Source organism: Ischnura elegans, chromosome 12 (assembly GCF_921293095.1).
Source record: "Ischnura elegans chromosome 12, ioIscEleg1.1, whole genome shotgun sequence".
Classification (NCBI taxonomy): Eukaryota; Metazoa; Arthropoda; class Insecta; order Odonata; family Coenagrionidae; genus Ischnura; species Ischnura elegans.
Genome location: NC_060257.1, coordinates 45,315,396 through 45,341,006, shown reverse-complemented (window position 1 = coordinate 45,341,006; position 25,611 = coordinate 45,315,396). Strand labels below are relative to the sequence as shown.

The 25,611-nt window shown below is 37.0% G+C and overlaps 1 protein-coding gene across 1 annotated transcript in view; it reads right to left on the bottom strand.

Annotated features, from left to right (window-relative positions):
* Window positions 1–25,611, bottom strand: part of LOC124169310 (putative inorganic phosphate cotransporter) — an 81,818-nt gene that overhangs the window by 16,347 nt on the left and 39,860 nt on the right. Inside the window, exons 2-8 of the mRNA XM_046547891.1 lie at window positions 18,083–18,361; window positions 11,917–12,062; window positions 7,957–8,028; window positions 7,041–7,196; window positions 5,414–5,501; window positions 4,703–4,935; window positions 1,490–1,639 (exon numbers count right to left, since the gene is read on the bottom strand). Coding sequence (XP_046403847.1) covers window positions 1,490–1,639; window positions 4,703–4,935; window positions 5,414–5,501; window positions 7,041–7,196; window positions 7,957–8,028; window positions 11,917–12,062; window positions 18,083–18,212 — 975 coding nt within the window. The 5' untranslated portion in view covers window positions 18,213–18,361. The remainder of the gene's footprint in view (window positions 1–1,489; window positions 1,640–4,702; window positions 4,936–5,413; window positions 5,502–7,040; window positions 7,197–7,956; window positions 8,029–11,916; window positions 12,063–18,082; window positions 18,362–25,611) is intronic.

Below are 25,611 nucleotides of genomic sequence, written 5' to 3'. Positions count from 1 at the left end.
TTTGAAATAATTTGATAATTATTTTCTAATCATTTCAACATAATGTTAAAATCATTTTTACATAATTTTGATATCATTTTCAACATAATTTTGAAATCATTTTAACATAATTTTGAAATAATTAGGTAATTATTTTGAAATTATTTTAAAACACTCATATAAATTCTCATTGGCACAGACATATACCAATGTGATAAAATAAACCAGTATAAAAATTCTTATTCCTTTGAGGTGAATGTGAATAACTGACAAGTAACAGTTAGTAACAGTAAGTTACATAAAAAAAGTAATACAGATGAGTTTGGAGACTTTTTCTACCAAAAATGAATCCCTTTTTACAAAAGTGAGTTTGAATTTTGCTGTTTTCAGGACTTCTTGAAATCCACAAAGCAGTATTTTTCTGCAGTTTTCCATTAGATTACTAAAATTTAAAATAATGAATTTACGGGAAAAATGTCCCAAAATGTAGGCATATGATCGAAAAATGGACATTGAATGATCCGAGAATGCAGTCAAGCAACGCCTGAAAACACTCTCAATATGTGTTTCATTGCATACTGAAAAGGGATAAGACCTGAGTTTGTCACTTCTATGATTATGTATGTTTTATAATCCAAACAAGGACATCTGATTGGAATGTCTTTAAAATGTTTCGGATGATGTTGGGAATTCAGTGAAAGCATGCAAATAAGAAGATTCTTTATCTCACGATGCTTGTACTACTTCATGCGAAATATTCACGCATGCAAAACTATAATGTTGGTAGCTTAGTATGTAGTTAGGTGGGAAAACATTTTTTTACTGTTTCTGGCACAGTTCGTAATTTCAAACACTTTTACTTGTATCATATTAGCATAACAATTAATCATTTTAAAAGGAGGCTGAGTTAGTTACAATGTATTCTAAAACAATTTAAAAAGTATAATTCATAGCTCCTTCAAGAGTAGGACATATTTTAAACTTATGTTAAAATCATTTTGAAATAATGAAAAAAAGATTTGTAACATTGAAACAGAGAAAGCTTATATGTTATCAAAATTATGTTAAAGTCATTTCAAAATGTTCTCGCAATATATTTTAAAATAATTTTTGCATAAGATTTTGCTACTTGGGCTGCTTCAAGCATTACTAAAACGTCACCTTTAATCAAACCTTAACAGAAATTCTCAGAGATAGACATTGAATTTATGTTCATTCCCTTGTGAAAATTAAATTGAACCCAAAACACATTAAATGGTACAATTCGAAGGAAGCGATTGCACTCAAAAATTGAATAAATAACAGGAGTTAATTTCTTACTTGTTCAATTGTGGACTAACAAATGGATTTCCTCTTAGAAGAATAGGTGCTATAAACACTTTCTAACATTTAAGTCATATCTTATCAGCAAAGATTCACCTCGATTAAATATGTTGAGTGAAAGTTTTTTCAGCCCAACTATCAATTACTGATTACATATACGTAGTTAAATATTTTATTTCAAACCAACCTTTTCAATGTCATAGTTGAGTACTTTGCCCATGTACGTTGGCATCTCAGTGATTAATGTCCAGTATCCCCAGTTCTGTCCACAGTGAGCTAATAACGTAGCCATAAAAGGAACTGATGTAAGAATACTTCTCCAGGGTGTTCTCAGGTTCTGAAAAATTCATGTTCAATTAAAAACTCAAGTGACTTGAAAATTGTCTCGGAAAATGCAAGGACTGGACTATATCAAGGATTGACATGATATTGGTATACATATTTCAATTCATAGAAATGCATTGCATAAATTCCTTAATTATAGATAGTTAAGATATTTCAAACTTAGCCAAGTACTCATTGACCAAACATAATACATACACAATGGAAAAAATCACCGACATACCTAAATAGGATGAAAAAATTTGCAACACAAAAACACCATTTACCTATATTACAATACACTATTGTGTAAAATTATATTTCATAGTTATTCTATTATAAAATTGAATAAAAATTGTCCAGAAAAAATCCCTCTAAAAAATAAAACTTGATTTGCATAAAAATTTTAAATTGAATTTCTGGCCATGTTCTTTTAATCCGTCAAGCATGACATTAAATGCCCGTGGTCCTTCCCTAAGCATGCAAGATGCAGCATTTGCGTCCTCCGATTACCATGCCTCAAGCATGCGCGACACACCGTAGGCGTCCGAATATTTCGTTAGGTATTTCTATCTCTTAAGCTTTCATATATGTACTTTCAGTGAGTATATATGTGAGACACATCTGCCTGCTATCGTTCTGTGCCCCTGAGTGGTCTGTGTTTGCTTTCTCGTATTGTTTAGAATATTTTTTACTAGCTGATGTCAGGAAAGAAATGCTTCCTCTAGGGTCAGCCTCTGGTGGATGCTAATGAAAGATATCCTTCCACTCAAGCTCTGGTTTATGTGCTTTCTTATTGATTGAGTGTGATGTGTGGGGATGCTGAATGCTTTCTTCTCTGGTTCATTATCATCTGCTTTTCTGCCTCATCGTTTCCTTTCTCTTTCATCGAGACAATGATAGCGAAGGCATGGACCGTCCAGGCATTGTCACTCAACTCCTCTCGGAACCTCGAAGACCGGCCAGCATCCCCACATCTTGGTATCCTATTTACGACATTTGAAGCTTAGGGTTGGGGTGTTTGCTTTGGTGATTTTTTTTTCTGCCTGGTGTGTTCTCCATATCTGTACCCCTCTTTAGTTGACCATGGCTTCTAGCTCACGTGAGTTGTGCGATGAGCAAACCCTTTGGAAGAAGAGAGCGCAGAATGCTCAGATACTACTTCGGAAATTTCAATAAGTAAATCTCTGGATTCCAGTTCCAAAGGGAATGCAGAGCCTTCTCATTTTTCTGTAAATTTTCAAGAAAATAATTGACAAGAGATTGACAGTGCTGACCCTCCTCAACCTTTAGTGTGTGAATTAGTTGGGAGACAAATTGCCTGTTCTGTGTATGGATGATCCCATGGCATATTTTGAGTTATTTATTTATGATGAAATAATTTCAATTATAGTGACTGAGACAAACTGCAAATGAAGCACAGTTTCTTGCTCATGAGAGAGAAAATTACGAAGCAAAAAAAATCCTGCCTCCAAAAGTGGTTTCTCACAATACTAGGGGAAATAAGGGTGTATCTAGGTATGCTGATTTTGATGGGAATAATTCAGAAATGGCAGGCTAGAATGTGTAAATAAAGGTATGAGTGGAATAGAATATAATAAATGTATGGGCAGTGTAGATTTAGAAGATCAACTTTTAGCATCGTTCTTGCTGGAAAGAAAAAGGACAAAAGTGTGGTACAAGAAATTATTCAACCACTTAGTTAATGCGGCTGCGTTAAATGTGTACATTCCATGCCATAAGGATGGTAATAACAAAGATCACCTAGCATTCAGACTGAGCTTAGTGAACAAAATAATGGCTAAGTATCATGGGCAGGATGTTGAACAGCACAAAGGACGGCCCTTAGATATGGATACAGAATATATGTGATTGTCTGGGCAGCATTTTTTTCCACAAAACCCACAAACCCAGACATTTAAGGTTGGAAGAAGAAAGTACACAAACACACACACAATATATGTGTGTGTTTGTGTACTTCAAGACATAGATATAGATGCAAAAACTGCCCAGGAACTCTGCTTAAAACCCTGTTTTGAGCAGTATCACAGACAGGTCAACAACTACCCACTGGATAAGGGAAGTAGGAAAAAGTAAACGGCTCTGAAAATTGTAAGTACGGATTCATAATTGTAAAATTTAAGCAATTGCCTATAAAATATGTTTTTTGGATAGAGATAATGATGCAAAAAATATTTTACTGTAAATTATCTGGGTATATACTGAAAATACAGATGGGCAATACTGTAAATTATATTATGCAGTGTTGCATACGTGATTAATATGTTATTTTTTATGAAAAGGAAGAAAATCTGCAACTAACCCCAAGACGTATGAATGACTCAGAAAATGAAATAAAATCGGAATGAATAGAGGATTGGTAATTGACATAGAGAAACTAATGAGAAAATATGCCGTAAAAGTATGAAAAAGACCCAAAAAAATCACCCAGGATAAACGTAGTTTGCAATAATAAAAAAAGTTCCTAGAAAAAGAAATTCAAATAGTATAGCATAATTAACTGAAGCACCACACTAAGATCATTTTTTTATAATGTAGTGAGTACGAAACGGGGATAAATATTTTTAATAAAAAAGTTAGTCTAATCATAATTTTTGTGATAGCACATAAAATATGAATAAATTAAAAAGAAAGGTTAAAAAAACTAATTTAAAAAAAATAATCCATTTGTAAGACATGATGGGATATTTATGATAAGAATAATGAAAAAGAGGTGAAGGAAATGAAAAGAAAAATCTCAACCTGCCAAATTGTTCCAAAAATAGCACTAATGTAAACAAAAAAAACACAAAAAATGAAGGAACATGTAGAACAAGAAACGGACACTTCCGCAATGGTGTAAGGTCACTTCCAAACTGCGGGAGGGTGAAAAAGTAACGCTAGGCGCGCTCGGAGCACCCCAGTGACCAGTGGAAAAACGAACTCCCGAAGACATACATTTATGTCTTCCGCCAGAGTGGAAAAGCCTTCATGGCATACATATATGTGTCATCCACACTGAAAGTGTTAAGGCCATATCATTCAGAGAGAAATTCACAAATAGTAATATTAAACTCACTTTTGGAGACACATGATCTTTCTGTGAGCTTAATGCTGAATTTATGTAATGACGTTCGGAGTCTGATATCCATCGGTGGTCATCAGGTTCAGAAGCACCAAATAACAGCCACGCGACAGTCCAAACCAAACCGAGTGAACCAAATATATAAAACATAGATGGCCACCCAACACCTTTGGTTGCAGCCAACAAACCACCAGTAGGCAGTGCTACCACAGTACCAAACTGTGCTCCTGTGAAAGCAATAGAAAAAATGACAAACTACAGGCAACGATTACTCAACGAAATATACTCTTAATTTAATATAAAAGTTATTATTATGCAAATATTCATAGCTTTTATATTAAAATGTTTGCATTAAAAATATCGTCTATTTTTTAACTCATTAAGGACTGGATTTTTTTTTTCGAACTCACCCCAGTGGCCAGGTATTTTTCAAGGCAGGCTGTATTTTTTTGCATGCAACTTTAATTTGGTTCACATCTGAATAACTTTTTACAATATCTCTATCAAATTTTTAGTGTTTTAAGATGAGAATTGTTTTGATGAGGTGAGAAGATTTTATTCCAACACCATGGTTGCATAAAATAAATTTAATTGAAAAAACTACCCTTTCAAACTCCCTGAAACCAGCCTAGGCAGTCTTCTTGCATCTCACCAGATTTAATATGAATCAGATGTAATAATATACTTAAAGTCCCTACAATGTACCTGCATATGCAAATGTTGATATCCTTCCTCTTTCACTTGGAGGGGACCATCTTGCCAACAAGGCATGTGTAGATGGAAACAGGACTCCCTGGAAAGAAGTAGATGGTACATACAGTTTCTTGAAAGTTGCAGTCTATAAGAGTATTTGTAAAATATACCAAATCTCCCCTAATATTTGAAGTGATTCCATTGCATTCAAACCATATATCACCCTATTTTGTTTTTACTTGAAGTGCCTGAAATGTAATTATTCTTCATTAGATCCAGATCCAGATTCTTCAATAGATTCTTCTGGTGGACCTTTTTACCCTAGATTTTCAAAATTTTGTGCATCAAGGCTGGATCTCATTAGTGCAAAATAACTGCTACAGAAATTCACCAATTCGTGGTCTTTAACTGTGGGATTGTAAAATTTTAACCAGCTTACTCTCATTAATCATCTACTGTGATAAGGGCCTACTCACCTTGTTTCTTTACAGAAATATCACTCATAATTGAAATCATTCTACCAAGTCATGGAAATGCATAGATGTATAAGAAGCCCTTGCAATCACCTCTTTCCCTCATGTATACATTACCCCCACCATACTCTGGCATTGTATGCCTTAAAGTTTAATAAATATATGCATTTGAAATGCGTATATTCTGTTTGAAACACCGTGCATAGAAAATTTTATGCTGCGTGCGTTTTTAGTAGAGGATTTAACTTATTCAGGATATATGAACAAATCCACAAGAATTAGAAGCTCAATTTTTTGTGCCCTTTTTTTCAATTATTCCCACCAACTTTTTCAATGAGCTAGATTGATATGAAAAAAATCGATTTTTCCAATCTGCCCCAGTATGTGCCAACTTAATTTGTGCAGTAAATCATTCTTCTTGGATGATTCTCACCAACAGTTTGAAATTTATATGGACTTTCATGCTACGAAGATATGCACCAATTTGTGGTCTTTATCTGTGGGATTGTAAAATTTTAGCCAGCTTACTCTCATTAATCAATCTACTGTGATCAGGGTTTACTTGCATGTTTCTTTGAAGAAATATCACTCATCATTGAAATCATTCTACCTAGTCATTGAAGTAGATGTATAAGAAGCCCTTGCAATCACCTCTCTCCCTCAAATATACGTTACTCCTACCAGGGGCGCAGCTAGGAATTAAGGCTGGGGGGGGGGGGGGTTTGGATGCAACTAATACCGGGGTGTGTGGGGGTGTGGAATACCCACCAGGATAACCGGTAGGTGCGAGATTAATAAATTGCAGAATTTTAAGATAAATGGTTCAAAATGGTGAGTTTTACTGCTTCCTGAGGGATATTTTATTAATCCTTACACTAGTCTATTAGTAATATCAATCCAATTAAGTAAAATTGATTAAATTTTCTCTGAGCTCTGGGGGGGGGTTTATCCCCCAAAACCCCCCCTAGCTGCACCACTGACTCATACCATATACGTATTGGCATTGTCATATATATTTTGAGTGTAATTAGCAACATGAAAACAGTCTTTGACAATGTGATTCCTGAAAATTCATAACTTGTTTTGGAATCAAATCTTATCAAATCAATCTCTTGGAGTTATGCATATTTTTTTGCTGTTCTAGGCCAATCTCCATTTGTACCCACCTGTCCTAAACCTTGGACAACTCTGCTTGCACACAGCCATTCCCACCCTGCAGAGGCTGCCACTGGCGACAATAGGGTAAACAAGGAACACAAGCCCATGCCCACCGCAAGGACTATTTTGGGCCCAAAACGTTCAGACAGCTGGCCAGAGGGTATCTGTTCAGAGGAGAAAAGAAATTATCGTAATAGTTATTTCAGAGCTGCATCAACTAATATGGTCACACAAATATATGCATGTACTAATTCCAAAGGGGCAAGATACCTACACTTCGCAAACACTCAATAGTCACTCAATCAAATCCGCTCCTCTAGTAGCCCTATTAGTACTAAATGAGTTTGGTGGGCGATTGTTGAGCATTTTTGCAGCGGAGGCATCGATACATAGGGAGACTGACTCCCTCCTCAAAATGAGAAAAAAATATTGGCAACACAGCTTTCTACTACTCGTAGCTTTAGCTACCATAGTAGGTATGTACTTACTATCCATTGCCAGGTTCAATGTTGTATTTTTTCATTTTTTAACATAAAATACCAAAAATAAAGGAAATATTTGAAAATAATTTTCTCATAACATTCCTCAGATATAATGTTTGTAACACACAACTCTACCGTTCATTTTACTTTCGAGATCAAATTTAAAAAATCACGAGCATGATACTCTAATGAACTTTCCAATAATTACTTCACATTCAAATCCCATAACAATGTGATTTTTCATGCAAACTTTCAAATGTTATTCCATGAGTGAATATTTATGAATACCACTAGAATTACTAAATTACCAGTCTGAAAAAATAGCCCCACCCATCACAAAATCATGTAACACAGTCGCATATCAAAAATGTCTCTATTTAAGAGCCATTATTCTCTTAATTACTAAATATCCAAATAATTTGAAATAAAAGTCACCTTTTACCTGTGTGATGACGTACCCCCAGAAGAAAGATGAAAGTATTGCAGATTGTGTACTTCCATCCCAATCAAAATACTGTAAAGGAAAAAAATATTTTACTTAACATGACAAAAATATAAAATTTGTACATATCTTGGAGCAGATTATTAGAGATATAGCAATGGCCAAGATGTTTAGTGATAGACATCCAATCATATTACCAATGCCAGTCATGATATTAAATTGTTGCTCTCGGTACACTCTATTACTAAATTGACCATTCCAGCCTTGAGGAGAGACAGCAATTTTCCCACTTATTCGAAGAATACAAATCTTCTTTTTCAAAAGCTGATGAAGTACAGTAGATTCCGTTTAATGGGTCCACCGGTTACTTGGGGCAGCCGCTTAATTGGGGCAGATCTAGAAGAACAGAACCCGATAGAGGAATATCCCTAAGTATTCTCCGCTTAATAGGGTGGTTTCCTATTATTTTTTTATTGCCTTAATCGAAAGATTATTACTCCTGGAGTACGTATTTCACGCTTTTAGATTTTTAAATGACAATATCTATTTTTCGCGATTAAATGAAAAGTGAAAATTTTCAAGCGCGCGAAAACGCGACGCTCAAGTATGAATGCCGGGAAATATCTCCGTACGTCGTATTTCTGGTTCCCCCTCCCGCCCGGTGAGGTGACCTTGAGGCGAGGCTTAGCGCTGATACGCCGCAGGCTGCCAGCGGGTAGCTGAGTACCTTGCTGAATGGTAGCGCTTGGCTTAAAAAAGGTTTATTAATACCTTATCAAACGAAGAAAACTTTCCGACCTAAGCCAGTTTTAGTAGGTGATTATTAAGACATGTTTCCCTGAGCTCTGTGCCTCATGCATGCATTGGTAACCTCAGACGATGTATAACTCCTATCCTCTCGTGTAGAAACTAGGTCCCTGTGACGTCACGTGGAGTGGAATCGCATGGGCGCCAATCTGGCCTTTTTCAAATGAGGATAAAATTTGACAATTGCCATTCGTCTAAACCGGTATTTCAAAAACCAAATAATTTGTGTATTATGAATACACTAATGGTGGGCAACGAATCGCAATCAATGCCTTTCGTTTTCTTTGATGAAGGAAACTACCCTATTGGGACAACATGCCGCTTCATTAGGCCATAAGTCGGCGACATAGACTCTGTACTTGCGACAAAATTAAACTTTTTTGTTTTCAGAATACTATTTTTTATTTTCCTCCTTTGATTTACTCTTATTTTTCACAAATGTTCCTATTCTTGCCCTAGTCTGAAAGCTCTTGTTGTTACACTATCTGCAAGAGGATAGGACTTTTCTCTAATAGGACTAAGTAAAAGACATTCGGCGTCGCCAGAGGCTGTGAAAAATATTTTTAACTATATTGTTATAATTCTTAAAATTATAATAATTTAACTAAACTCGATTTATTAATCACAGTAATGGTTTAATTAACTTAGGCTGCATTATAAACGTTCTTTAGTCTTCTTTCTGCCATTTCAAAGTTTTTTATGCCAATATACAAGAGAGTTCGCCTAATTGGGGCAAAGTGCACAAGTCCCGATATGTCCCAATTAACCGGAATCTACTGTACAAATTGAAGAGCCTACTCATAAATGTGAGATGTACTTTGTTTTTCAGCCCAACCCTCTTAAGAATTTCGGCCACAACCCAATATAGCACAAAAGAATACCTGCAAAACCGATTTTAGACATTCGCCTTACTGAATTTACACTGAATGCAGAAGCATTATTTCCTGATTTGAAATGACGGTTTATCCACTGGTGATATGAAACAATTTCTTTCAAATGGGTACAGTAGGAAATATCCTATCCATGCTGTAAATAAAGCATCGGAACTTTCAAAATTAAGCTTTATTCAACGAAATTCATAGGTAAACGAAATTAAAAAAAGAGACTAAAAAAATACGCTTTTTCAAAAAATTAGTATAAATTGCAATAAATAGTAAGAAATAAGCTTTTCATCGCCCGAATAATATAGCGTGGGTTCTGATCAGTAACAGATACAGAGAAGACTCATGGGGGGGTGCAAAAGATATTTTGAGCTACCTTTGCTTTTATCCTCATGGCATACAAAGTTTAAGAAAGTTTAATTAAACTGTTAAACTGAAAATACACATATACAAGACAATGCCGTGTTATGATAAAAAAAAGTTACAATTGTGTTCTGCAATGCTAGGCAGTGCAGACGGCCTCGCAAGGGGAGGGGGGCTGCGCACCCCCCATATGCCCATGTGTACCCACCACTGCTTCTGATAAGGTTTACCAGAAACTAGCAGGCCACATGGCATTGCTTGGGAAAGATAGTACCCATAGAGGTGGGGAACTTGGCATTCATACTCACATGGCCAGATTTTAACCCTTTAATTGCCACTGGGCCGATATATCAGCCCTCGCTGGTTGAGCGAAAACTGCCAGGGGCCGACTTATCGGCCCGAATTATTTCACCTTTTTTTCGTGTTTGTGGCCTTTTCAACGGCTGTAATTTATTCAAACCCCCATTATCTACCTATGGTTATAAGATATATTTACATCTTAAGAATTGGGAAAACAAATCTAGACGCATTAAATAAAATTAAGTAGCTGAAAAATTTTTAAATCTGAAATGTTGCTAATTCCGGAAAATAGTCTTGGCAGTCTTTGTACATCCCACCTGAAATGGGCTGGCAGTAAAAGGGTTAAGATAAAGGAAAAAAGCAGGTATGACGATGGTATCAGTGGCAGATACGAATGGGGGGAGGGTGCACCCCCCCCCCTTGTAGGACCGCCTGCATTGCCTAACATTGCAAAATGGAAACTGTAACATTTTCATACCATAAGACGGCATTGTCAGAATATATGCATATTATCAGTTTAAATACAACTTTTTTAAACTTTGTGTGTGGCAAAATTATTTGTCATAACTACAAAAGTAAAGGTAGCTCAAGATATCTTTTGTACCCTAGCTCGAGTTTTTTATGTATCCCCTATAGGCGATAGTATACTGGATTGTATACACATGTAACAAAACAATGGAAAAAGCTATTTCCGTATACCACGCACAGGATCACCTTACACCCCCCTCCACAGCATTTGTCGCTATGTGTTTGTACTTGCATAGACCAAAAACATTGAGTGAACGCATACCCCAGCAAAAACTTTGCACCAATAGTTAAGAGCAGAATCCATTGAGTTATGTTTTCACTTAGAGCGTGTCAAGAGGTGAGCCTACCCGGCAGGATGTCCAACAGACTTAAGACGTGACGTAACAAACTGTTATGATAAAATGACACGTCATACACAATCTAAAGTAGCACTAAGAGCTTTGGGAGCATGATATGCACCTACATACTGACTTTGTTTGCAATCTGTGCAGCCGTATTGAAATGCATAGCGGACATACAAACAGACATCCTCTTTCATGCACATGGATGAGTGTAGTAAAGCCTCATAGGTGAGTAATGACCAGCACTTAACGTTTAATATCTAAATCTAATCCACACCCACACTTAATTCCCCGAGTGATGAAAAGCATATTTTTTTACTTTTATTGTATAATTATATACTGCATACTTTTTTTAAGAACAAGCGTATTTTTAAATCTTTTGTACTTTATTTTTCTGCTTTTTAGCGGTGAATCGCGTCAACGGTTAAGCCATAGCTTTTCAAAAAAAGTTTCTGCCAAAAAATTAAAAAAAAAAAAAAACGCCATCTTTTGAGAAAATTTAACATTATTTTTCCGTATAGAAATGAATGTAGTTTATTAATTAGAGCGTAATGGAAAAAAATCAAATGTCTAATTACTGAATATCGTATTATCTGAAGAACCAAGCAATTGTGTAAAATTTCAAGCCGATTCGACAATGGGAAGTGGGATAAAAATCGATGAAAAGATTCCATTGACGAAACGGACCAACAAACGAAGCGATTTACGAAAAAGAGTGTAAAAAAGATTGTGCAACTTACCGGAGACTCTGATTCGAGTGTTGAATTTCTGTCCGTCATGGCGACGATCGCGATGGATAGATTCACTCTCTGTGCATATCCAAGTGAGATGGATAGGAAGGAGAAAATGGTGATCACGTGACGATGACCAAACCAGCCACAGCATCCTTAAACGGAATATATCACATAAACATTACTTTCAAATTTCATGATTGAAACTTAAAGACGATGGAGTTCATGATGACAATTAGACGTATACAAGGGCAAATCCAGGATTTTTCAGGGGGGTCACCTGGGCCTTACAGTCAAACGGTCTTCTCATATTTGGGATAAAAAACTACATGCAATAATTACTCTACGAAATATACTCTTAATTTCAAGATAAAAGTCATTAATACGTAAATATTAATATTAAATTAAAGTATAAAACATTTTATTACTTGTATTAAAAATTGTATATGTTCATATGTTCTTGTATTAAATTCGTATATTTTTTAAGCGTCTGGGGGGGTACGTATCCCCTCCCCCCAAATTCGCCTATCGACCAATTCGACTATCCGTAACGGTGGATACGCGTGATCTCCAGGATATTTGGGCCAAAGTTTCGCGAACCACTGTTGGTCATTTATTATTGGGAAAATGACCTCCAAGAGCAGTATGCAGCATACACCCGTATGTCTAATAATTACTATCAATCATTATACTGTCTATTAACTTCTATATGTTGATAGGTGTGCTAAATCGGGCCATCAATAATGCACCATTACACATCAGCATGCAAATGTTGACAGATGTGCAAATCGCCGCATCAAAAATACAAAATTACGCATCGGAAATGTTTCGTTACTGCAGTTACTCTTAATGAATAGTGATGGAAACAGAGGGACTGCATGTTGGAGGACCAATTCCATCCCATAGAAGGCTGATTTTTGTTGCCACTTCGGTCGTATTTGAATCAGCTTTCAAAAATGTCCGCGGCGCGGTGATGAGTGCAATGCGTTCCACTTTTTTCAAATATTAAGCAATATGGAGGTTGCAATTGCGAGGAATAGCATTGAAAAGTTATGAATTTGATAAATCACATCATCATGAATGTACATTTCTGTTGACACCCGTAATTATACCTTATTTCCCCGAGAAACTCGGATCAATTTTTTCGTCAGCGACGCGACGTGAGTGGCGACTTTTGTAAACCCATTAAAATGCGCGGTGCTTGACAACACATTTAGAGGCAGACTTTAGGATCCTCTTTTGTAATATTCGTGGACGGAACAGTCAATTTCGGTTAAAACAGAAAATCGAGTTTAAAAAGTCAAAGATCTAGGAAGTCGAGATCGAGTCTTTCGAGGGAGTCGAGATCTTCGAATTTCGCTCCAATCATTTCATTTGATCTCAGCAGCGTCGCTACCGGCCTATGCTGACATCATTCCTCTCATGTAAAAGACTTTTCTCTAAGGCCAGTAAAATTGGAAAGTCACGCTCTCAATCCTCGAGAAAGCATCTTATTCAGTTGAACTATTGTTACAAAAAATTAGGGAAGCCGCACGGATTCAAGCGGTGATACCATAACTTTAATATACGTGCATTTGTAAAATTTTACTACTAATAATTTATGCATCTGTGTAGATTTTTTTATTCTACTTAAATATATATTTTGATTGCTTTTCGAATGAATAATATAATTTTCGAACAAACTTTTTTTTAAATAAAGAACCTACGATATTTTTTCGATTGGTCGATCTTTTGGTTCAAATTTCGTTATTTGCTGAAAAGCTGATCTCATCGTTTCGATCAATAATAGATTGCTCGAAAAATCGATTTCAATCGACATTTTTCTTCCGCTATTTATGATGCGATCTTTATGAAATATTGTCTATGTTATGCTGTGCATTTATTGAGACGGAAGAAAATATAGAAAGTTCTTAGCGTACACAGCCTATCTGCTGCTATCAAGCTGTTTACGGCTATCGTAATTACTCTTATCCAATTGATAGAACTATCTCACTTCCTTATTTTATTATATCCCACGGTTATTTTAAATGTAAAATATAACGGGGTCTCCTTATCAAAAATTATCTAATCTTTCCCTAAATGCATTTGCCCCTTTTACCAAAGTTATGATTTTGATCTATACACGCTGACGAGCTGATTTATGTCACGCCTTTAAACGTATGTTTTTAGAAATGATGAGAGAATTTTGGTCGTTTCCCAAACTTCCAACTTTGCTATCTTCACCTCGTGAACTTACAAAAATTCACTTCAATATCACACAATAATATGTGTTACTAGGCATCAGAGACATTTCAGTAGTGTATTCACAATTCAATTTGTGCATTTGAAGTCGCGCTCTGCCTGTTTTTACGCTTAGAAATTACTATGATGAACTCTTGAGTACATATTTTCTGGGTCTCTCTCGGTTTTGAACAAAATCTCGCATTTTTTCGCGGAGAATGAAAGCAGTTGTTTGCACAAATTGAAATAAGATAATTAATTTCCAGGTTTGTTTGGGATTTTTTAAATACATAATCTGAAATAAATGATGCAATTTATTTGCTTCACATGCATCTTTTTTTGCGTGTAACATGGAAAGTCCCTCAAATTTCACCACCTCATTTCGTTTAAATTTTGCTAGGCGATAAGAAATGGATACTCATGAGGTGTAGTTTTTATGTCAGCCGCCAAAGCTCAATATTTTTCGAGATATTAGCGACGGAAAGTACCTAGCAATATTTCAATGAGATCTGGAGGTGACACTTTAGGTACTCCCCGTGTAAGCCTCAGTCTTACATTAAGAAAGGCTTCTCTCCTGACTTTCAAACACCTTGACTCTGTCAAACTGAGATGGCGAAACCTTTGACCGCGCTAATAAAGGCTAGGACACAATCAACGCTAACGTGAGACGGTATACGGGATCCGGGAGAACGTGAGACGGGGAACACCACCGTGCGGTCACAATTGACGTTCCCGTGGCCGGAAAGAAAATTGACTAACGCCCGCGCAGTGGTTTTGTTTGTGGTCTTCAGTCTTTTCGTTTGTGTGTAGGAAGAGTTTTGAAGAATGTTCGAAATCGACGAGGATAGTATGCACGTAAATTAAATTGAGTAATGGCTTACCTTAACTGAATTCTCTTCAGCTCACGTTGCACACGACAACAACAACTGCTGTATTCAGCAATGGGCGCCAACAATGCTGTATCGCTGTGATTGGCTTTCCATGTACGGGACACGGGTAGAGATGAAAGTAGCCCATCTCTCGCGTTTACGTACTCTCCGTAAACGGTGGTTGTGTCCCTTCCATAAGCTTCCCCTTCCGCCATATCTTTACCGATTCCCGTCAACGGCTCGCGTCTCACGTTAGCGTTCATTGTGTCCCGGCCTTAACTCGGAAACAGCACCTCCAGACATTCTAACCTCCTTGTGATTACTCCCTCATACTTTCTCGTAGTTGTGGCCATGATAAATAGAAACAACAGCCGTTCGTGCTTAGTGAAACTACGAAAAAATAATCCCTCAAAGTGTCTCATATTCCACTTCTTTATCAGTTGTGACCATCAGGGGAGCAGCTAGGAATTAAGGCCAGGGGGGGGTTTTAGGCGCAACTAATACTAACGGGTGTGACGGTATTGCATAACTACCAGGGTAAGCAGGAGTTGCGGGGGCCCTCCCCCAGAAATTTTTGAAGAATAATAGTTCAAAATGGCGAGTTTTACGGCTTTCTGAGGGATATGTGATAAATCCTATCTTTATTCTATGAGTAATACTGACCCAGATAAGTAAAATGGATTAAACTTTAAAATTTCTCTGAGCTCTGGGGGGGGGGGGTAAATCCCCCAAAACCCCCCCTTCGCTGCGCCACTGGTAACCATTATAAAGATAAACGAAATCTGTGGCGTGAGTATTGTGTAAAATTACGAGGAAATAATCCTAAAACTGTCTCATTAGGAAACGCTTCATGGAAAGGAAAGATGTCACGCTACGATACGCGTCTCCCCACCTTGACTTTCTGACTGACTTTCAATTCACCTTGAATACAATAATGAATGATGTTCTTTAAGAATGCTGTAGGCATTTAATGTGAGGTCATCAACTGTTGGAAGGAAAATTGAGAATGTGCCAACTTCGCGTGAACGGTGTGAAAATTATAGCATTACTGCCTCACGTCAGGGAAATAGCTGGTCGTAACCTAAAAGATGCTGGAATAAGCAACGAATAGGTGACTTGGGAACGATTTACAGTATGGAAAACGCAATAAAATGTTTCCTCCTTTTCGAGATTTTCACGTTCTCATACATTTAAAATCTCATCGCCATTTGATGTCAGAGTGGTTTTGCTTGAAATACCAAATATTGCCAATGCACTAAGCAGTAAGCTTTTTTTACAGCAATAACAGTTGAGTTTTTCACGCACATAATTGATATCAACGTTTTTCAATTTTTTTCTGAGCTCCTATTATCATGGCTATGATTCCATTTCTTAACTACTCTAACCGTATATATAGAGAATACAAACCACTTTTTTAATAATAAATATCTGATTGTGTTGAGCCGTGGTTGAGACCTTATCAGCATAAGTATAAATACTGACCCCTTCAAGTAATTTTTTCGAAGAACAAAAATGTTTCTATGAGAAGATCACCAAAACGTAAGCTAAGACAAAAGACTAAGTCCAACGCATCCTTATTTAATTTTTTCCCAATTAATCCCATATTCTTCATTGTCAATAAAAAGTTCTGCAGTTTTAGAGGTTTCGCTCAAAATATAAGAAAAACTTGCCAGCCAGCGTTTCACTTTATTTTTCAAGTTTCATCTCAGCTTCGACTCACTATCAACTTTTTTTCCAATGGAATATTTGAGTCTGATTGCACACAGATAGCTCAGTAGCAGCATGGAGATTACATTTGAAGTTTTGAAGTGAAGTTTTTATGGAGATTATAGGTTTTAGACCAGCACCTCAAAAACTTTCGAAATGGATGACGAATAAAGAATTGCTCAATAAAAGTTAACATGGATTTCCATGAGAAAAGATTCCCTTGAATCGAACCAGGGACTCTTGGCTTCCCGGACCAATGCAAAGACTACTACGCTATCCAGTTTTTAACTCTTGTTCGTCTCGTTATTTAATTGCTTAAGGCTTTCAACCGGTTGCGACATAATTGAAGTACTTTCTTCCTCACGTTGCCATCATTGGTAGACCGCGAAGTCTAAAAATTTGGATAGCGTAGTAGTTTGCGCTATTTAAAAATTTGGATAGCGTGGTAGTCTGCGCAGTGGCCCAGAGAGCCAAAGGTCCGTCGTTCGATTAACCCTTTCGCTGCTGTTCAATCTCCGAAAACCTTCTCCTCACATGCGGCGAAAAGGTTGAAATGCGTTTCGTGGGCCCATGGAGCAGGTACTTCAATAATTGGCGTGGTACACCCTACAAAGGGTCCCTAATCCAGGACCCTATCCTCGACGAGGTCACCCACGCAGGACCGTCTCATCGACCCTACCAGCCTCCCTCCCGAGAAGTGACCGCTCTGACTGCAATTTGAAAATCAATCAATCAATCCGATTATCAAAAAATGATTGTTTACATCGCACTTCTGCCAATCAAGCAATCAAGTACGTCTTTCAACCGTGCTTCTGCGATGAAAAATAACGATTTCGTAAACTTTGTTAAAAAGGCCATTTTCCGGTGGTCCGCAGCCACGTTTTTAGCAAAGTTAACAAAATCGTTATTATTCATCGCAGAAACACGGTTTAAAGACGTACTTGATTGCTTGATTGGCAGGAGTGCGATGAAAACAATCATTTTTTGATGATCGGATTGATTGATTGATTGATTGATTTTCAAATTGCAGTCAGAGCGGTCACTTTTCGGGAGGGAGGCCCCCTAGAGGCTGGTAGGGTCGATGAGACGGTCCTGCGTGTGTGAGCTCGTCGAGGAAAGGGTCCTGGATTAGGGACCCTTTCCTCGACGAACTTGACCACCCTTCGAAGTGCTTTTGCGAAAGTGCACGGCAAGGAAGATGAAAAAGTACGTTCACAACAGTCTGCCGTGCGAACGTACAAGATACGTTCACAGCAGTGAAAGGGTTAATCGCCGACATCGTTCGCCTTCAATTCATGTGTATTTCACCACCGTTCACGAGACAGGCTTCGAAATATTACAAATACAAGGAAATAAGATAATAATTTTTCATCACTTACCTCTTTTATCTGAATCGAGTGAAGTCTTTGAAGGAAGCTCTGCGTCCACCTCTTGATTATCGGTACGTACTCGGACGACCATGATGGTTTCGGACGCTCTTGGCGTTTCCTGCGCCGTGTCCTTAGACATTTCGATCAATCCCGGCAGGACTTTTCCATCAAAATCCACGCTATGGGGTTAGCGCGGGAAAAGTCGCACCACCGGAAGCACGTGTAGATCACGTGCGCGGATTGGGTAGTCAAACGGATCCAGGTCCTCTCAATTGTTACGTCGAACGCCTATGAAGAAATGGAATTAATGAGTTAATATAGAATTCGTAGAATGGTCGATGTTATCGAATGCTTCACTTAAGTTATAAAAGATACCAATGACCTTCTGGTGCTTGATTTTTTACTGAGAAATGCTTTGAGTCAACTGGAATTCATCTGAAGTAGCTGATTGGCCTACACGGAAGCAGTGTTAATTTGATTTCATGTGATGATAATGTTGTAAGTAATTTACAATACGATTAAACATCATCTTATCGAATATTTTTTGAGAAAGTTGACGGAACAGAAATCGGTCTATAGTTTATAGAAGCATGCTTTGGACCATGGGCGTACCCAGCGAGGTGCAGGAGGGGGCAGCTGCCCCCCCTAGAAGAAAAAACGCAAATGTCTTTAAGGAAATATTATTTTTTCAAGCAACTTATTTTAAAAACTAATAAAGAGCTGTTACAGTTTCCTTAAAATGTTGGTTTCATTCACCTTTTCTATGCTTAAATCTTACCTAAAACTTGAACAACCATGGCTTGCCCCCCCTATTTTGATCCTGGGTACGCCCTCTTCTTTTATGATCTCTTTTATGTATTTTTTAGACCTCTTTTATGTATGGGTGCAACTATTGCTGTTTCCTTAAAATTGTCTCTCCTATCAACTCCTGAAGTCTTGCAGAATCCTCCTGTTGCACCCTGTATACATAATTGTGGCTAAGGTGAACGTTTAAACTGAGAATCATAAGGTAAGTCATTTAAATCCAGAAAAAAATCACAGATAACTCGATCAATTCAATTAAATGCGCAAATACTTTGAATTTCCAAGATTTAACTTTATACGCATACATGAGGATTTGCCTGGACCTATCATAATTTTATTTGAAATAAACCAATATGGGATTTTTGGCAACATTTCATTTTCATATTGAAAAAGCAAAATATTGATTCACCCAAACGAAAAAAAAAACTGAAAATAAAAGCAAATATTTAAAAAATATTATTTTGCCGTGGAGGGTGAAACATCTGTCCCACAAACTTACAATAAAGTCACTAATTAAAAAGGCATGCTTATTCTTACGGGATTATGGAGGATATTTGCCTGCAGCTATCCTTCAAATCCACTGGATAAACGTTGAATGCACGTTAGCGGAAACAGCTCGATGGAGGTAATGCTTATTAACTTCGTTTTCTGAAGAAAATAAAAAAACTGACCGTCAGAAGAAACATTTTTGGTCACCTGAGCGATAATTGTCCTGTAATGCTTCAATAGATAAAAATATAGCTTCAATAGTTAGAAGGAGTTTCTGTGGGAAAACTTATAATGCAAGAGCGACCTGATAATTTTTCTAGTTGACCTTCAGTCTGAGTCTGAGACACAAAGAACTCTCACCTATCGCATTATAATTACGTTATTGTGAGATTAATTTATTTGTTTTACAAGTTATCTCTGATTATTTAGATAAAGTCTTGGTAGTCAATATGATCATTTTCTTATTATATTTTGTATTTCCTTATATTTGCATAATGATTATTCAAATTATTTTATCAAGTCGCGAATTCACTGTCATACCAACATATTTACTCAACTTAATTAAATCGAGCAAGTGTAGCCCTGCTCATGAGGCGTAAAACGCCCTTATATTCAAGGCATGCCCTTCATGGCTCATCATGAATATTTTTAATGTTTGGACGACTATTTTGTCAATGAACCCAATCTACTTACTACTTAGTCTGCAACCGTAGCATTTTCTTTTTCAAGAAAGTTAATTTGACATAATGTATGCTGTACTATAAGTAGGTAGGTATGGTAGGATATCAAATACAGACAATATTACCAGGACATATGCCATTAAAATCATTTTTCTTCATCCGCATGTTCTCATTTTTAAAGCTTTTCTGAACTATCAGTATAACTTTTATTTTTATGTGCCCCAAAAAGTGGCTGAACATTCAAATGCCGAAGCAAAATAAGCAAACAAAATAAGCATAATACCTAATGGATTAAATACTTTTTCTCGCTAATATGAATAAAACGAAGTGTTTGAAACGCTAAAAAGCATAGGTTTACCACAATTCGGCATAAAAAGACTGAAAAACAACGTGACCGAAAAGATAAATGTTGAGTAAAGTAAACTAGAAATGTAAGGAGATTCAATGATGATACGTATTAATGAAAATGCTCGAGGAAGCCTTATCGCGCTTGGAGTCAAAGTAATAGGCACTTGCCCGCATGAGGTTTTTCCGCATGGCCTTGAGAAGGCGCTAGATCATTAAAACTCTTCCACTGGAAGAAGGAATTCCTCAGAGGAATCTTTTCCTCGTCATCGTGCAGATGATGGCTTCTTGGAATGATAACAAATATGTATTTTAAAGCCATCTTACGATTCTTCTGTTCAATATTTCCTACACAAAATACCTTTAAAAACCAACACCACAAATAATGCGATTTGGACGATAATAAGGTTTTGGTTTAGCTATGACCTCAAAATGTGAACAAAGTTGTAATCACCAAGTTGCACATTTCCGAAACCAATGGTGTTTAACTGTTTTCTAATTGGGCCCTTACTACAAATGTAAATTCATTACAAGCGTAAGTGTATTTTTTATCGATTATCGATTTTACAATTCTATTGTAGGAGGTAATTGCAATTAAGTATTTTGATAAAAAGGATGCATTCTGGGCTTTCAAAAATCGAAAATTCACCCGAGCAAAAAGTTTTTATAGAGATATCCTTAATTACACTCCTTATTTCAGAAAAAATCATGAACAAGCCGACAATGAACTTTCACGGAGTCACAAGAGACTCACAAGGGAACTACAAAACTTATTGCATGAAAACAATGGAACGGATCGTCTGAATTTTTTCGATTCCTAGCATTCCATCTCCTAATACTGCGCATCAAAAATGATCTGTATCAGATGTGTTCTGCTGTGCTATCTATCATTCAGATTTAACAAAAACAATCGTATTCCACCTCTTGACCGAAGTGCGATTAATGAAAGAACGGCTATCGGTCGATGACACATCATGCAGTGGCGCAGTACTGTGAGTAATCATAGTGCGTAGTACTCTGCGATTTTCATAGCTATATTTCCCGAAGACTCGGCGGCGTCAACTTCGCGGCATGGACTAGTTCTCCATGTTGGTGGCAAATTTTTAAATCCAATACGGGGACAAGAAACCATTCTGAGGAATTAATTGCCACAAAAGACGTAAAATGCAACAAATTCTCCCTAAAAACACCACCTAACCTATCTAGACTACGTACATTTCTTTGATATCTGACTGTTGAAACTTGATTTCCGATTTTAATCGAAATCCACTTTTCCACCACTACCTCCCATGGGTCACTGACTATAACACGGAAGTAGATTGAATGAATTTAATCAGATTCTCTGGATAAGGACAAAGACGCCATCAATTTAAATTTCATTCCTTATTAACTTCGGTTCCCCCCCAGTCACACCACGCATGGTAAACAACGGCGTGTGTGCCTCTGATGGACCACTTTACGTAGGCATCCCTCGTTTCGTATTGACACACTTTCATTAGTATCCGCAAGAGGATTGCAATGATGAGGGCTAATTCCATCCCATAGAAGGCTGATTTCTGTTACCACTTCGGTCGCATTTTAATCGGCTTTCAAAAATGTCCGCGGCGCGGTGATTTGCGCAATGCGATTCACTTTTTTTCCAATACAGTGAAACCTCGGTTAGCGAACGCCTCTATTAACGAACAATTCGGATAACGGCCAAAAATTTCGCTAAAAATTTTCCTCGGATAGCGAACAAAATTGCGATTAGCGAACAGATGTGTAAAGGCCATGTTTGTGTTCGGTGCTGTGTGATCCCAAATGGATACAAAGTAATATTGTCTACAATAGTAAGTCTACATGTAATAAAATGTAATAAAATACCTAAATAGCCAATAACTTTCATATTATAGTGAGTCAATAGGAGCTAGGAACCAATTATTCGTATTTCCTTTATTTTTATGGGGAAAATTGTGTCGTATAGCAAACATTTCGGATAACGACCAGCTTTCTGGAACGGATTGTGGTCGCTATCCGATATTCTAGTGTATTTTGCTGCATAATGTTTGTAATTGCGATTAATAGCATGGGAAAGTTATTAACTTGATGAACCACACCATCATGTGTATAAAGTTTGGTTAACACCCCTAATTATATTTTATTTCCCCGTGAAACTAAGATCACTTTGACCGTCAGCGACACGAGTAGCGACTTTTGTAAACCCGTTTTAACGCGCGGTAGGTGACAACACATTTAAAGGCCGACTCGAGGATCTTCTTTTTTAGTATTCGTGAGTATACGATAAACATTTACGTAACATAAAAAAAGCGTTGCCATGTCAAATTTTACACTTGAGTCAATATTTGCAGGGAAACCACAATTTTCATTGTCAGCACTGATAAGACGCAGCAGCGAGTGAGATTTAATCGGTCACATGTACCCATTTGATAAGCGAGAGTATAATAGGGCAAGGTTTCCTGCATTTCTAGCATCATCATCGAAGTTACTCACTCCGTTTGTTTTGAATCATCACCACCACGTGAGTTTCAAGAGCCTGAATATCAAACGTCAACCTTCTTTCGCTTTGAAATCTATTTCCAAATTATAGCCAAATATAACCGGTTTTCCTGCAGTGGTAGAAAATTTCATTTCTTACTCTTTCTTTGCATTCACAGAAAATTTTGATAGGGAAGAAGAAAATGATTTTATTATTTTTAATTGTACAACCCTTGTTATTAAGGAAAAATAGATTCCAATAGTCAGGCAAAACCTGCTCGTAGACGCTGTCGTAGGCCCAATGGTATTTAGATATATTGAGTAAGGGAAAATTTATAATTTATTGGCCTGCATTATTTATGAATAAATCTCACTTACCTATAAGATGAACGAATTTCGGATGTCCTGCTAACCTTATCCCTAAGGCTGCCCACGAAAGGCATATTTAATGCTATTGGCATAGAAATCACCATGGTATATTTATTTTATCTTGGAGGCTGCGCGCTAGGCTTAGATTGCTTGAACAATTGAGAATGGATACCTTTAAGACAGACACAGAGAACATCATATTAGAATTCCACTACATTTCCAGGTCTGAAGCAGTGGCGTAATTAGGAATATGCTTTGGGGGGATGCGAGGGTTTGGGGGTGAGGCCCCCCCTCCGAGCAACATGGAAAAGTTAAAAAAAAATCCAGGAAAATTTAAAGAAAAAATGACATGCCTGGAAATACATTTTACATCATTTTGGCACTGAAAATTTCACTTTGAGTAAATGCAGTAATTATATGTCAAAACTAGACAATAGTTTAAAATATTATTTTTATTTCTCCGAGGCTTTGGGGGGGATCTATCCCCCTCATCCCCCCAGGGAATTACATCGGTGGAAGATGGTAGTTTTTCAACAACCGCAGCCTCCGGACTTGACTTAAAATCCTGGCATACAATCTAACCGGACTCATTTATAAATATAATGGACTAGCATGAGTGCCAATACAATGCTTTTAAATTACCTTCTCCTGTAAAATCCCAGGCCCGGGGGAAGAGTGGACCGGATCGTGGTTTAATCTGGTGCCAGGTAAAACAAAAACCCTAGTCAAGTCAAGTCAAGCCATAGTTACGCCATTAGTCTGAAGGAACGATAACTTAACAGATATTTTTCCGAATGTATTTTGCCGAGCGAAAAAAAGGTATGGGAATTCGTGTTTCCTCGGCACGTTAAAAGATTCAATAAATTCTAGGCGTAATTTCGTTAGAGCACTTCCTATTTATGTACAAACAGCTCGTTTCCTAACACCCCCTGTCACACGCCTATTAAGGCAGCTTGCGGGGTAGTATGTAAATCTATGCTGTGGCTGTGATAATAATAACTCAAAAATGGTTGCGTGGTCCTAAAGCGGTAACTATGAGTAAGGACTTAGAGTAAATATAAACAAGAAAGTTAAAAGCGGCAGCATAGTACCAAAGGGAGGGACTAAAATCGAACGCCCTCTTCAGTATCATATGGGAAATGGAAAAAAATAGCAAATAAAATGCTTGTTAGTTAATTTTTTTATGATTACAGTTTCGATGGGGGGTGGCTCGCAAAATTTTCCATGAAAAACCTATCACAACCTTTACAAATATATGTTGTAGAACTCAAAGTATTTTTAGAAATGAAAATAGTACACGAATAACTTAGCATGAGTTTGTTTTTCTTAAAGCATATAGCGATGTAATTTTATGCGTGTTAATGATAGCATTGACAAAACGCCAGCATTGGGCCGATATTAAGGCTAATAAGTCTTTATTCTGCCAAACCCCTATTTATTGAGGGAGTACTACATACGTATATACAAAAAATTTCAAGTCAATAAGCATTATTCATTAAAGTTTTAAATGAAGACAAATATTAATAAAAAGATAAAATTGATTAATTAACTACAATAATATTTTGATAAGGAGAATAAATTTGGTAGAAATTATGACAATGTACTGAAATAGCAAAAGATAGTTACATGATTTGGGAGGAGATATACAAATTTTCTGGAAAAAAACGAAGGAATTTGATAAGCATATCGATGGCTAAGTTCTAACAACACGTATCTCAAAAATAGCAACTTTTCAGGAGATCAACAAAACGATTTATTTTTTTATTGTATATAATTTTAATTGAAATTAAAATCCAAAATACATAAAACTAAAAAAGAAGCATACATTTTCAAACTAAGAGTTGTTTTTTTTTGCTTGAATTTTATTCTTTTATTAACAGTATTAAATCAGGCCGGCAAAATTTTGAGATACGTGTTGTTAGAGCTTGGCCATCAATATCCTTTTCGAAAAAAACCCTCCGTCGGAAAACACCCACGAAGGAAGGGGGTGTGAAAAACCTACTGAGAAACGTCCAAATGTGATAAGAGTCACACTTTCGCTTCAATAGGTCACGAGTATTCCAGCGCCCATTGTTTCGTCCGTTGACGATAAGTACGTATCAACGTCTCCCCGTGCATTCGTGGGTGATAAGGTTGACGGGATTGCTGCGTGAAAACGGATGACTGACGGTGATTCCAAGCATTGCAATGCAGGGATGGCAAGTGAAACGAAACGAAAATTTTTCGTTCCGACCCGGAGCGAAACGAAAATACGAGGCCTAGGTTTAGTTTCGTTCCCGCACGAAATTAAAATCCCCAAAGAGTTTAGTTTCGACCCGGGACAAAACTTTATTCACAGTAACGGAACTAAATTAATCGAAACTCCGCTGCTCATAG